This window comes from Ornithodoros turicata, chromosome 5, assembly GCF_037126465.1.
Source record: "Ornithodoros turicata isolate Travis chromosome 5, ASM3712646v1, whole genome shotgun sequence".
Classification (NCBI taxonomy): domain Eukaryota; kingdom Metazoa; phylum Arthropoda; class Arachnida; order Ixodida; family Argasidae; genus Ornithodoros; species Ornithodoros turicata.
Window position 1 is genome coordinate 74,302,174 of NC_088205.1, and position 15,211 is coordinate 74,317,384.

The 15,211-nt window shown below is 49.1% G+C and overlaps 1 protein-coding gene and 1 long non-coding RNA gene across 2 annotated transcripts in view; one reads left to right on the forward strand and one right to left on the reverse strand.

Moving 5' to 3' along the window:
• Positions 1-15,211, forward strand: part of LOC135396196 (uncharacterized) — a 160,672-nt gene that overhangs the window by 24,052 nt on the left and 121,409 nt on the right. The window lies entirely within an intron of this gene.
• LOC135394797 (NFX1-type zinc finger-containing protein 1-like) lies at positions 82-9,998 on the reverse strand. Its single transcript, XM_064625783.1, has 9 exons — positions 9,655-9,998; positions 8,882-9,318; positions 7,598-7,992; positions 5,278-5,780; positions 4,951-5,166; positions 3,963-4,256; positions 3,658-3,863; positions 913-3,126; positions 82-518 (listed from the first exon to the last, which is right to left on the reverse strand). Exons 1-9 carry the CDS (start codon positions 9,739-9,741, stop codon positions 350-352), a joined length of 4,521 nt encoding a protein of 1,506 aa, XP_064481853.1. The 5' UTR covers positions 9,742-9,998; the 3' UTR covers positions 82-349.

The window sequence follows — 15,211 nt, forward strand, 5'->3', positions numbered from 1 at the left end:
TCACAGGTGACCTCGAAGCCCCCCTCCTCTGCACCCCGTCTCAATACGCCCATGATTGGGCGACACATCACATCTAGAAAATGGAGATATGAAATATTCTTTATCTGTAAAAGTCTGATTTTGTTATGACATTGAGATCAGTGTAGAGAAGAGGGCGATTATCGCGAATGCATATCATATACATCGCTGCAGGGGCTCGAGCGCGAATGAAGTTTCATTGTTTTAACGAAACCACAGACAAATTGAAACCAAGAACTAAGGGCTACAGTAGCCCAACGAAGCGCTCAGTATTTCGAAACCAAAACACTATATAAAAGCAAGACAAGTTTGTTCAGTGGGCCTATTGAAGTCACTTGTCGCAGGGTTTCTTCTCTTCAATGAGACCACGGAGGTAGTCATCAAGTGAGCGTTGCCCGGCAACCGCTTCATAGCCGTAATGCTCACTCCGGATGTCATCCAGAGCCTTTCGCTTTTGTCTGTTCATCCTGGCGATGTACTTCTTGACACGTTGACCGAACCTACGGGGTGACAAGAGAGGTATCCATGCATTAGAGAAGCGAAAGACGTCGGAACTGCTGCGTTCCATAATCAAAGAAAACGCGTATCCCCTGCAACTTTCGTATAGCGGCTCGTATGGTGTGAAATTGATATTAGACTGTTCCCGATGGATGTTGCACGAAGCTACGAGGAGTTCGCAGTAGCCAAAGGATGTTAAAAGCGGCGAAGTCTGCGGGGGTTGGGGTAGTTCCTAAGTGATATAACAGGTTTCGTGGGCTAACTACTCAGTGGGCTAAGGTCAATTGAACAGAACCACACAAGTATTCCGAACCCAAGAAGTTACAATGTCGTCGCAAGCCCAACCGCCTAGTTGCTCCGCGTTACCCGTTCCACACTACGAAACTTGTGGCGTACCTCAGACAATGCCTGGCGGGCGTCGAGCATCTAGGGCACAAAAGGGGGTCATCCTCGGGGGCTGTGGAACAAGCTCTCCTCAAATCTTCCTCTGGCACAGAATGTCCGCAGTCTCCGAGCGCTACGAGGAGAACATTTAGGGACGTTCCCGCTGCTTCCTCGTACTCTTTCGGCTTGCAAACACTGCATAGCGTCGGACACGGCTCGCCGCAGGCTCCGAGACAAGCATGGCCACAGGGCAGCAGTCTTGCGCAGCGATGGTCGCAGGGAGGCCGTGTACAAGGTTCGCAACACAAGGCATCGCAACGATAGTGCGGACACGACCACGTGCAGGGTTCTCCACAAGGTGGACATGGATAGCCACACACAGTCGGACATGGGCCGTGAGGGCAGGACATTGGACACGATAGCTGGCACGGGTATGGACACGGGGTTTTGTAGCAGGCGGCAGGACACGGATGACCGCAGGCAAGAGACAAAGGACAAGGTTCTAAGCAAGGAAATTCCTTTTCCCGCAGACTGCACGGAACGATATCTTTGTGGCCGCAAGCTCTGTCCAAAGTAACATACTTGTTGCACGTACTTGCGCAAGGTTCATTGCAGGCATTCCAGCAAGGATGACCGCAGTGTAGGATAGCTCGACAAGGTGCACGGCACAGTCTAGAAACGGCAGAAGGATCCTTTTGCTGCCAACAAGGAACTACAACGGTGTGTCCAGATGAGCACAGAGCGGATACTTCGGCATTGCAAACGTGGCTACAAGCTCTTGTGCATCCGAAGCGGCATGTGTGTCCACATGGCTGAGACTTCGGACACTGATCGCAGGCGAAAAATGATTCAGTTTGGGTCTGCCAGCATTCGAGGACCACGTCATGTCCGCAAGGAAGCACGTAACTAGATTTCGTCCGGCATGCAATATCCGTTGCCAACTCACGACACTCCGCAGTGGTCGTATGGCCGCAGGGTAAGGACTTCTTTACGGCTTCCCTGCACGGGTTATCGCCACACGGCTCACCACAACGCCCTGCACACTTATGTCCGCATTGTAGCAGTCTCTCGTAGCGGGCTCGACAGAGTTCTGGATTAGCAGCGATACAGCCAGATATCTTGCACGGGACTTCGATGAGATGTCCGCATGGACCTACCTCAACATTTGATACGATGCACGCTCCACCGCAGGGCTCGCCGCATTTTTTGCCACACGGATGACCACAGGATTTCAAGAGTCGCCCGCACTTTTTCGTGCAAGTCGCCTCGTCTGCCATGTAGCACGGGACTTCCGAAGTATGGTGGCAAACGGGAAACTCCACCTTAATGTGCACCGTGCAAGGCGTACAGTGGCCGTGGCAGCGTCCGTTGCAACAGTGACCCCTGGAACATGTCTTTCCACAACGCTCTCTGCAGGTGATCAGCGTATGGTCCTCAGTATCCATATGACAGTTTTTTGGACAAGAATGTCCACAAGGAAGGGAGGCTGGGCACGGAAGGTTACACAAACTATTACGACCGCTAGGAAAGTCCTCGAGTGTTCTTACTACTGCCGTGCTGTTCGGGTGTCTCCTGCACCGTAACTTCAGTTCGCATCCCAGGAGGCCCCGATATTTGAGGTCGTCAACGATGTCTCTCCATAAGTTGGACGCCTCGCTCAGTAAGGTCATATTACCTACGCAGTAAAACCCCATACGTGCCCTGGACAGAAGGACACAGATTCGGTTCGCCACTCGAACAAAACCGGTTTCCCCGGTTTCGTTCGAGCGAACCAGGGACAAGAGGATGATGTCGTTCTCTTCTCCTTGGAAATTATCCACTACTGTGATGGCCACCGCGGTCATGTCCTGATATGTATTAGCTGTGCGCTCTAGAAGCTTCTTCTGACCCATGTACGGCGTGAGCAAAGTGACTTGAGAAGGTTGGTAACCCTGAGCAAGCAGGTATCTGCAGAGGTTGACTAGAAAATGTGCCTCGAAAACGTTGCTATAGCTTCTGCCAGAATTTCTCTGCTCGGCGGAGGAGTGATTGAAGAAGAACATGTTCGTGGTCATACCCTCGATGTCTTCGTATCGTTCCACGCACGGGTGGGGCTCCAAAGTAGGGTAGAATCGTGGCGTGAGAAGGCGGGCGAATTCCGGCCTCATGCGATGTTGAACGCGGAGCTGTTTGACACCCACGCCGTTGATAAGCATTCTTTCGAAAAGCGACACGTCCATCTTGTATCTGTTAAATAAACCATCTTGTTTTCAAGTATAAGTAGTACAAAGCACACGATGGCAGCAATATTACGATTAAAGAACGGCAGTTGCTGGACGGGTACGGGGAGTGGGAACCACGCTATGCGGCTGAACGTCAGAGATGATACACGATGTTAGATCCCCCAACATACCAAGCTTCGCACAGACACAAAAGGACAAGCTTCCATGCTCTACACGTCCCCCTTTATTCCCTGCCATATCCATACCCGTATGTTTACTGAGTATCGTGGTGGTGAAACAAAGGGACGGACATAACACTTGGCGTACAGCGGTGAGTTGCGCTACAAGGTTTCGTGACGGGTTACGCACAGTTCCAACAGTTTACAACCCAAGTTTGCAACAAGAAAACTCATGGGTGCGATTTCCGTTGAGAGCCGTCCGTCGGTAGCCCCAGTCAATGAGCGTTGCACTCAAGCCTATTGCTTGTCAATGGGGCTTGAGGGTAACACTCGCTGAGTGTTGCATTCAAAAAGTTTCGTGCAAGCCGGCCCTGTACCTGATTGACAGCTCGTGTACATTCGTAGGCGGACGCAACTGCTGGTGGTCCCCGATGAGGATCACATGCTGAGTTTGCGGAGCCAAGCTTGTCACCACGTGAGCTTCGAGTACTTGGGCTGCCTCTTCCACGATGACGATGCGCGGTTGCACCTCGCGGAGGAGAGCCTGGTGCTTAGCCGCGCACGTTGTTGTCATTCCAATGACCTGAAACAAGACTTCTGGTCATCTGCACACACACACACACACACACCAGGAGAAATTTTTGCACTTTAGTGCCCTTCTTGGAACCCATTAGGTACCCACCTTGGACGCCCTAAGGACCGATAGGACAGCCATTAGTTTGGAGTGCGCCATGCGCTCTTGCACACCTTCCATTGTTACCATCTCAGAAGTTTGAAAGGTGTCAATCACAGAAGTCAGGTTGTGGACCCAGTATCGATATAGTTTCCAGCGCTCTCGAGATCGTAGTGTCCAAACGTCCTCGACGTGATCGTCTCCTGTGGCTCGATCGCCCTCCTTGATGGTGCTACGCAGATATGCTTCCCAAGAGCTCGTGTCCAGGTCCTGCTTGTTGGATCCCTTTCTAGCTTTGTGCACCTGTGTAAGTGACGTCTCTATCACCGCACTGTCTAATGCGAATTGCCTATGCCTAATGGCTCAATATGTCACAAAACCAGCCACCAATAATTTGAGCGTCAACGCAGGGGTCTTAGTGCTGGCGGTAAATGTTTTTAGAAACCCTGCGATGTGGCGTGTCATGTGGTGTCACGTGGATAGTGGTGGATCCGCGCGGATGTCCGGTCTACGCCGTGGCTGCGGATAAAAATATAAGGTCTTGAAATTCACGAGGGTAAGGTGCGGATAAACTCGCGCACCACCGCGGCAGGTGCGGATATCCGCATTTTATCCTCAAATAAGCATTAGTGTTGTGGCGCCACAATTGACGCAAAATGGTGTATATCCTTTGTTGTGCCTTTAACTGCGTTTTATGGCACAATTGTGAATGACTATTTCTGGGTGGTTTACATAACATTTTCGTCATGCGGATTCCCCCCCACCCCCCTCAAATTCAATGACTGTGGATGTGCGGACAATTGTGTGGACACTTTTCATCTGACGTGGACGCTGTCGCGGATGTTTACGTGCGCGAGTGCAGTGCGGATGCGGATAATGTGAACGTCATCCGCGCTCCGCCTGCCTAAGGAAGCCATGTGGGGTAGTAACTCTGTGCAGAAGACAGACACACCAGGCATACTCTGAGGATATAGTATACCAATCCAGCCTGCCTTACCGACGACGTGCCCTTTTTGCTGCTTTGATTCACGAAGAGTGCTTTCGTTTGATCCAGGCGTAACCACACACTGAACACTTGACAGAAGGAATGCTCGTCGAACACCGCTTGCAAGAAGGACTGGCAGCACGCCTTGCTCATGACATGCATAAGCAGTTTTACAATGTCCTCTTCCTCAGGTACGGAAAAGACGGTCTGTGACAATGTTGAAAGTGCCTGAAAAAAGGTCAATGCATAAGCTACAGTGAGAGCTGAGATGTGTACTCATGTGTACCATGTGTACCATCATGTGTACTACGGAAGCGAAAACAGAGACAAAAAGCAAACCTTCAGTCGTCCAAGGTGCTTCCGTAGAGCTTGAGAGGACTGCCGATCAGCGAGTGTCCGTTTACACTTCTTATTGACATGATACTTTTTCAAGGCGTTGTTCTTACATCCACCGCCCATCCTCGTAACAAGTTTCGTGAACTGAAGCATGCCTCCCAGAAACTGATCCAGGGCGCGATTGGTATAACAGACCACCAAGATGGGACCTTGGCCGTCACCCCATACGGCGTCGTTCTCCAGCAGCGTCTGAACAATCTTCAAACCCATGTAGGTCTTTCCCGTTCCCGGAGGTCCCTGTATGACGCCTAGTTCATGGGTTAGCGCGTACTGAAGAGCCTCCAGTTGGGAGCTGTCCAGTTGGACTTCTTCCGCCTTTGGCCAGCTGTCTCGGTCGAGCAGGGTCACCTTTCGGCGGGTACCACCAGGTGCCTCTAGGAGACACGTTACGTCGAACGTCGTCGAATTGTTCACGTAACTTGGATGGAAAACGACGGATTCCGCACCTGCCAATGATTTCGCACAATGATATGCCTGTGCCGTCAACAGTGCAACAGTTTCTATCTAGGTTCCTAGTGTGATCAGCTGCCATTCTAAGCAACGTGAGTACTGACGCGACGCTGGCAACATGATCTTCGGAAGGGTTTTCTATCGTCAGTCTGAGTTGTGTCATATTTACAACCGGTTGGGCACGCAAAGGATTATGTGTATTCGTGTATTTTGCTCGCCAATGTAAAATGTTAAATATCTATACAGGGTGTCCCAGTTATAAAGGCGAATACATTTAAAGGAAGGTAATCAGGACGTCGCCTTGGGAGCTTGCTGGTGCCCTCTTAAGGAGCGCCCTTCAGCATATGATATATTGCAACTGACTTCATCTCAAAAACGGGATATATTACGTTTTTGGGGTGAAATCAGTTGCAATATTATAATATATAATATAATAGCTGCGCATCGTTCCGAACGATGCGCAGCTACCCAGAGCTGACGAGCCGTAAACACGGCGACACACGTGTCCTCTGGTGCTGTCGCATCGTTCCATCAGTATCTGTTTCTCTGCGTGCAGCCATGGAAGCCATCTTAATCTGTAATTTTGAATTTCTAACCCGTCTAGTGTCATTTACTTGTCTCTTAAATGGCTTTTCCCCGCTGATTATAATTCACTGGCTTGCAGTGTCGCATTGAGGAGTGCTAAGTCACCCTCCCAGGTGTATATCGCTCGCTGAGCGACCCCAATTCCGAATTCCCAATGCCAATTCCGAACGATGCGCAGCTACCCAGACCTGACGAGCCGCAAACACGGCGACACACGTGTCCTCTGGTGCTGTCGCATCGTTCCATGAGTATCTATATACATATATACGTTTGAGAAGTCAGTTGCAATATATCATATGCTGAAGGGCGCTCCTTAAAAGGGCACCAGCATGCTTCCAAGGCGAACTTTCAATAACGTTTTGTTATAAAATCTACGAAGTTGTCCCAATGAGAACATCTGGTCCCTTCGGTCACCTGATACCATAGCAGTTTTGAGAACAAAAATCCGTTCGATAGATCGTCCGCAAAAAATTCGTGAAGGAATATTTTTTTTGTTCATCGCGCATCCCTCGGAGACGCGTTTTACCTTCACCCCCAATCGGAAAGGATGAGCGCACTATTACCTCTTGAGTCCTGGTAAAAGATGAAAAGAAAACAAAAACTGAACCCAAGATTAGGACAGTCCCGATAGCGTCACACGATATATTTGTTTTTTGTTTTGTTTACGCAAGTGAAAGCTCATCTTCGACGCATGAGGCGGCAATGTGCTCATTCACCCTCTTACATTGGCAGTAAAAGAACATGTTAAAAGAGTGAACAAAATAAAGAAAAATTGCGTTCCTTCACGAAATTTTTGCGGACGATCTATCGAACACATTCTTGTTCTGAAAACGGCTACGGTATCAGGTGACCGAAGGGACCAGATGTTCTCTTTAGGAAAACATCGTAGCTTTTATAATACCTAATAACCTTTTGTTCTCACTGGGACAACTTCGCAGCTTTTATAACAAAAAGTTATTGAAAGTTCGCCTTGGGAGCATGCTGGTGCCGTTTTAAGCAGCGCCCTTCAGCATATGCTATATTGCAACTGACTTCATCTCGAAAAAAGTGATGTATACATTTTTGAAAGAATGCGTTCGCATTTAGCTGCGACACCCTGTAACTGTGCCACACAGTTTGTCAGCGGCCTGCCATGAACAGTCTTATAGAGCTCCAGGGAGCGCTCTTTCTGCGTTACATAGCCACATCGGCCACATGACCTCAACGACGTTGGGCTGTATCGGCTCACCTACGATGTACTTTTCCAGTGGAAGAACGTGTGTGTTTTGCAGAGCCTGGAATACATGACGATAACCCTCGAAGTATGCGATGCTTTCCAGAACAACAAACTGGCCCGTGACTTCGCAGCTACAATTCCAGAATGTGACTTCAACGACGCCCCTGCCGAGCATACTTTGACTGGCACGCGACACCGTGGCCACCTGGATTGTCTCGAAGTTGTCCTTACTGAAGCAAAGAAGCGATCCGGGAATGAAGCGCCTCGTTTCCTTCCAGAGTATCTTTGAGAAACTCGAGGCGTCGAACTGCGCGACGTATACCCTTCCATCTGCGTTGACCGAAGAGGAAATGACGACAACGCCGAAATGGACGTTGACGCCGTCCAACTTGCGGAATATTTCTTTCCTGCACAGAAATACATCGGCTTAGTTATACGTAAAACTAATTATCTCGCGCCCGTTTTAATGACCAAGCATCGCAGACCGTTGTAATGCTTCAAATGCTCCCCGCGAAGTCTCAATAGATCGCACGCAATCGTTTTTTTTCTTTCAGAACGTTGCGAACTTTCTTCCTTGTTAGCGCCGCGAAGCAACTGTGGCTATGAGCTACGTATTGATGTGGCCAGATCGAGTGAGGACAGCAGGAAGGAGTGGGGGACAGGGGATGTTAGTATGTCTCCTGGGCTGACTTCAGGGGGAATTGTCAGGACATTCGTCTAGAAAGTTTCGGAAAACCCCAGAAAAACCTCGGACAGCACAGCCGGTGGTAGGACTCGAACCCACTACCTCCCAGTGCTCAGCACGACCTTGGCTACCATCAACGAGCGGGACGCCTTAATCCACTCTGCCGCTGGTCTAAAAAGTAGCGACAGGACGCTAATAAACGTGTGAATGCATTCTCGTAATGTTTTAACGTTATTTTGTACTTGCAGTACACTTTGCTCTTCGATCTTAACCAATGAAAAGACGATATGCTTGCCGAAATCCTACGAGTTGCTCCGGGAAATGTTGGGACGTTATTCCAGAAAAATAGCTCATGCGCGCAAGCACTCTTTGCGTACTGTGCATGCTATGCTCTAGCAGGTACGATCCACTAAAACTATAAAATTCCGATGTCACAGTATAGTTACTGGCACATATCAAAGCAAAAATAACATACGATACACATGCGGCATAGTAACGATATAATCGTTAAACGGTGGTATCGATAAACATGGGTGGCTCCGACAAGGCTGATCAATTGTTGCGCAAGAGACGGCAAGTTTCGGAGCATTCTAGCATTATACGAAGTTTACCTGTATCTATATCCACGGACTTGCTGTGCCCGGGCGCACTCCCTTATCCCTTCCCGGAGCGGACGGACGAAATCCTCACGAAGCAGTCTAAACTGGACGTCCAGATAGTTATCCGTGCTATTATACGACCCACGGACACGATTAGGCGTCAAATGAGGCAATTCTCTGGCTAGCAACTCTTCAGATGCTGGAACGACTGGGAGACTTCTGAAGTCCGGGTGGGACAACACACGTTGTCTACCCAGCATGGCGCCACTCGTCGCAAACGCTTCCAGCTTCACGGCCGTATTGTAGACGTCGTCGATGCCTAATTGTGATTCACGCAATGAGTCAACCATCGCCGTTATGTAGGGTAGTAGGCTAAGGAAGGTGTCCGTATTCAGAACAAATTCCTTTATGGCCTCCAAGACGTCCAGTAGGTGAACGAGGGATTCCAGCTGAAAAAGCAAGCACTTGCTTAATCATTTTCTAGTTCTGTAAATAACCCAGCACAGAACACTGGTACGCAAACAAAGGCGTAAACTTCAAGCGTGACAAGTCAAGCTCAGGGCAAGTCAACTACAACAGGTCAACTTCGTCCACAAGTCTGAAGACTTCTGTAATCCGCCTAGGAGCGCGCATGCCTTCGCGTCTCAACGAAGTGCCCGCGCCCGCATACTTCAAACTTACACAGATCACGTTGCCAAAACTCTGGTCGAAGACGACGTACTAATTGCATACTTTTGAAGCAAAGCACATAAAATATTCTCACTAACAAAACAATGCGTCCTTACCTGCTGAGAACAGTCTTCCAGCGACGAAACCTCGAACGCAAATTTTGGAAGCGTCTTCCTCGCAAAGTTTTCAGATGCAGCTGTCATCCTAAGAAGGTCCCGAAGTCTAGGAGAGCCGCGGTCGCAGTGCGAACACAGGAGACTGAGCACCGCGCAGGCCCACTTGAGGTCCTGGAAGTCTAGGTCGCCGCACTCCAGGAACGCGTCAAAACTAAAGGATGACCAGCATAGGGTATTAAGAATGGTAGTTGGGATGCACAAGCAAGGCCCTCGGAAGAAAGCCCACGACGGGTGGTCACTTCTACGAAGACACTGAGAAGGCAGAGGCACAACGCTGCATCAGGTCATACCTATCTCGAGACAAATTGTGGAATGCATCAGCGCGTGCCTTCTTCAACGTCTCTACATGCACGTGATGATACTTCCTCTTCATCAGGGACTTTCTTGGGATGTAATATCTTAGTCTTGCGGGGTCATAATCGGTGGGCAGCAATAACCAAAAACGTCAAGAAGGTGCGCATCTAGAGTGTGTCTTAAGACAATTATTTTGGTTTGTGTGCATGTACATGTCACTCTCTCAGAGGCTTTGTTTTTGTAAGCACTTCTCAAAAGATTGGGGGATGCCAAGTTTTTTGGCTGAAATCGCGTTTTAAATGTAGCCTCTGGATCTGTCCTAGGCGGGAAATCTGTCTGACAAAACGTGCTCAAATCTTGACTGTCCCGCAACACTTCCTTAGGTATCAGGTTTTTCGTTGGTCGCCGGTCAAACGTAACGCTGTATAGACCGTTACGTCAAGACGGGTACACAACCGCATCAAAATGAAACGTGCAATGTATGTCACGGTGTGGTACACCAAGTACGCTTTGAAACGCTGTGAGTATCTTTCGCGTTCCTTAATTATGTACAAATCCTGGTGATACATGCATGTGGCTTTCGTTCCAAACTAGCCAATAGTTCGAAACCACTATTATTCCTATCCATGTGTCATGAGCGCAATTGAACTCGACGAAGATTGGTGCAACACCGCCACCTAAATATTTTCCGCACGGCACAAGGCGTACAAGCAATGGATATAGAGAGGACCGAGAATGCGGTCACAAATTCTGAGCGCGTACATCGTAGAAGCAAGAACTACCACCATGGTGTTGCACACATATCGAAGAAAGATGAAACACTAAGATTAGGGTGCAGAGGGAGCTGGTATTGGGGCACCCTAGGTAAGATCGCCCACTGCTCACACGGAGGTGAAAAGAAGAAAGATAAAAAAAAATGAAGAAAGAAACCCCAACAAAACACGTTCTGTCACGGGTGAAACTACAGAGCCCAATTTCCCAGATGAAAATTAACACATGCAGCACACACCGCGAATTAGACATTGCGCCATCAACGGACCATTGTTGCTCTCTTCACGCATAGTATACAGTTAATGTCTGTACTTTTTTTCCTGTCTGTTACCTCTCCTTTTGTTAAAGAAAAGAAAAAGAAAAAATGTATAATCATGCTCTGAGACGTGCTTGTGTATTACTATGGGTTTCTTGGTCCGACCACGTTTCGAAAAGCCGGAAGTGGTTTATGCGGGGAAGGATCGCAACAAAGCGTTTATCTTCCCCATTCTCTACAGCCAAAAAGTAATGTTTCTATATTTGTCGGTATCGCTACCAATTTGGAGAGAAGACAATAGTCATACCGCCATGAACCGTCGTGTCCTTTCACTCATTGATTAGTGCAAAAGCTTGGCAAATTGAGCAGGATAAAAAAATAAAAAAATCTACACTGTCCAGGCTTACAAAGTTCCACAGACATTCCGAACACCGTGCAACAGTGGCCTACTGGTATATTGCCACGTATCACCTTCTTGCGGGTTGGGGGTCCCAATGGCCCGAATTCCTCAGGTAGCCCACGCTGTCTTCGACTCAGTCGTTTCTGTTCTTCCAGGCCGTTGAACACGGATTGCCCCGCGCCTCCACCAGAAATGTCACGGATGAAAACAGACGAGCGAGACGGCGAATAATCGGCGAACGCTTTGTTCTAGCTGCTTATAGCTGGCTAACACAAGAGCGGTAGCTCTTAGAACTAAGGTAAAAGATGCTCCGGCTGGGAGCTCACAAGCTTTTATACACAGCGGCGAACTTTGTAGAAAGCGCGCGTTGGTGAAGAAGAGGGAGTAGAGAAGCTTCTCCAAGGTCGTCGATCCGTCCATGAGATTGATGCGAGCGAAGGAACAGATGCTTGTACAAGCATCGCTGGCTAATCAGCGCAGCGTGCCGTGGATCTCAGCCCGTCGCTCGATGGCTCCCCGCCCGCTGCCGTTGTTCCGTGTGGTCGCTTCAAAGACGATACGTGGCAACCTTCGAGCCCTTCCTGGGTAAATGTGACTATAGTCTAGCCCGTCAGCTTTCAAAACATTACTGCGCCGCATCTAGGATGGCTGGACACAGAGAGCAGGCCACGGTAGCTCAGACGGTAATGTTGTTGGCTTGCTGAACTCAAGTTCACTGGTTCGATCCCAGCCGAGGATTGTAGCAATGTGGGAGAGGTAAACATTGCTTCCAGCCATAGCCTCCTATAGGAGGCTATGTTTCAGCACTGTGTGTTGGTGATTTCCGGCGCACCTCAAAAGAATCCCAGGTAGTCGAAATTAGCCGCAGTCCTACCCTGCGGCACGAGCACAATGTCGCAACACAGGGCAGACAAACCTTACCTGTAACATCACGGCACCATTATTTTGGACACAGAGAGGTCACGCTCCTTCCTGCGCGAGTTAATGTAATCACTCTGCTTCCGTATTGGCTGTTAGGACCGGGCACGTGACACTGCGCGGCGGCGCTCTCCTACTGATGGCGCTGCAGTATTTCTCTTGGCGCGCTCTTGTACCTCCTTCTCTCCAACAGCTCATGTAGGTGACGCACTGCACTGCTTTTCCTTCTTAAGTTGAACACCTATAGCTCAGCATTCCTAGGCTTTTTGTCTGGAAGTGTCCTTGGTTTGGCTACAAAGACACCTTTTTAGTTTTCCTTTAGATTTCCTCCCTTTTGTTAGAACCGCTAAGCAGCGCAACCTAGAGTCAATAGTTAGGAGTATAGCGTTCCTTTTCCTCGCCAGAGCCGCTTTTCGGTGTCCGCGATTGGGCCGATCGTATCACGTGGTTTCTCTTTCCAAGAACGCGCCGTCCATGTTGAGTCCCGTCCATCCAAAATCGGTTACCTCGGTTCTCAGCTGGCTCGACTGCGCGCTGTTCTCCGGCGGAGAATGGGCAGATTGGCGTCCCGTTGCTAGGCGACGCAGGCGCGCACCGGATCCAAGATGGCGGGCTGGCTCACCGGCGTGGCTCAGTGTCACTACTCCGTTCTCCCTCTATTTAGTGACCCCAGCTCAAGCGAGACAGTGAATAGAATTCATGGCAGTAAAACTCCTTTCGTTGTTTAATTCCTCATGGGCATAAATATTGTACGCTCAAGTCCACACTCTAAGAGAAAAAGAGGTAGACTTTTCCGCCCAAGCTGGTGGCGGTGGTGATAGGGCTTGCCGTTGTCGGCCTCACGTATGTGGGCAACGTCACGACTCACGCCCTGGGGGAATGTGCGTCCTGGGCCGACTTCTAAGGGAACTGTGCCGACATATGTCTGAAAGCGTCTGAGGAAAACCCAGGAAAAACCCCAGACAGCACAGCCGGCACCGGGATTCGAACCCGGGTACCTCCCAGTCTCGACGTGACATGGCCAGCACGCTAACCACTGAGCCACGGGAGCTGGTGCCCAAGCTGGTATAACCACAGTGCGTCTACCATTTCGGGACAATCCACGCACGCGCCTTCTCCTCTGTTCGTATAAGCTGCGGCGTCCCTTTCCCTTGCTCCTCTCTCTCACATTTGCTGTAAGACAAAAAGGGTAGAACTTCCTACCCAAGCTGGTAGAACGACAGTTCCTACTCTGCAGTTATACCCAAAAGGTAAAATTGGTTTGAGTAGAAATGTGGTCGCAGTAATGCTCTACCAAGATGGGAAGAAAAATTCTACCCTTTTTTTCTTCGAGTGCAGCGCTGTGTGTCGGATACTTCCGGCAAACGTCAAAAGAACCCCAGGCGATCGAAATCATGCGCAATCTTGCTCTGCAGCATGTGCAGCCAGTTGCAACACAAAGAACCTTACGTGGAAATCCACTCCAGTCAGTAACAGAAAAAGCTCAACTCAGACAAGTCTCTCGACTTCGTGTTTGTGTCCGTCCCTTCGTGCTTCCTAGTCTCGGGGTTTTACATCATACACAAAAAGTGTCTCTCTCTCTCTCTCTCTCTCTCTCACACACACGCATATACACGCGCGCGCGCGGCAGACGTGACTTCAAAAGACGTATGATTATGGCTTGAGTAAACATGACGTCGCAGACACTTTTTTTACTTCGCGTTATATTTTGAGGATATCCTGTAATACTGCACTCACGGCCGTCTGGAGCATTGTCCAATATACTACGCGCCCACATCAAAGACAGCGTGATCTTTCATTTCGTTATATATTCACTGAATGGTGTGCCGCATAAAACAACCGGGTGTCCTCCTTATCGATTGTGTCATTTGTCTTTTTCGGGTTTCCAGGTAAGTGTAGTCATTTGTCAAGAGTACTTTGTTCGAACATGTCGCTGCGAAAAATGACAAGATAATGCGGATTAAAACATCGCTCGTTTTTACAAGCAGTGTACAGAGTGTCGGTTTGTTATAGGATACGGTGGCCTATGTTGAAGACAGTTAACTATTTTGTTAATAGCTGTCAGAATAATCGCCTGAATTGTACCATTATTCGTTAACTGAATCCCCAAACCTTTGAGAAATGATCCACAAATTACTGTGGTGCTAAACCAGATATTTATTTCGCACGACCCAAAAATGGCAGTCAACATATTTCCATCAACTTACGCCACCCTATGGGTAAGTTGAGGACATAAAAAAATTAGTGCCAGGTTTAAATTTTGTCTTTTGTTTTGGGCCAGCAGAAACGGTCAGCCACGAGTATTGCACACAGAAACATAGGGCAATGGCACAGCATCATAACAGTGCCTGTTCCCCAAAGCTCCTGGATATGCTGCGAACAGTAGGTTTATCTGCCAAAAATTAGCACGAAGCGGTTCTCGAAAACCGCCTGGAAGCACCTCACGTCGCGGCATCCGCTTCCCGACTGGGACGTCTTGGCGCCGCCTCAAGAAACCAATGTGAGAGACAAGCTTTTGGTGTCTGGTCTGGCCTGGTCTGTATAGTGGAGGCACTACAGGCATGGCAACCCGAACGATTGCCACAAAGACACTCTGTAGCCATTGTACTAATATTTGTAACCAGGCAAAGGATTTCGGTGAATTCCAGCGTGATAAACATGAGCGACTAGGCACAGCTACGATACACAAATCTTCAGCTTTTCATTTCGCAATACCAGAGAGATGAAGTGCCCACGGATCTGAGCCGGAGCGCCACCACTGCAGTGTAATCCCAAGACAGGCACTAAGATGATCGCTGTTCTGTACGTTTGGGCTCTGTTCAACGGATGGGGAGATTGGGACCATGGGCATTCCCAAG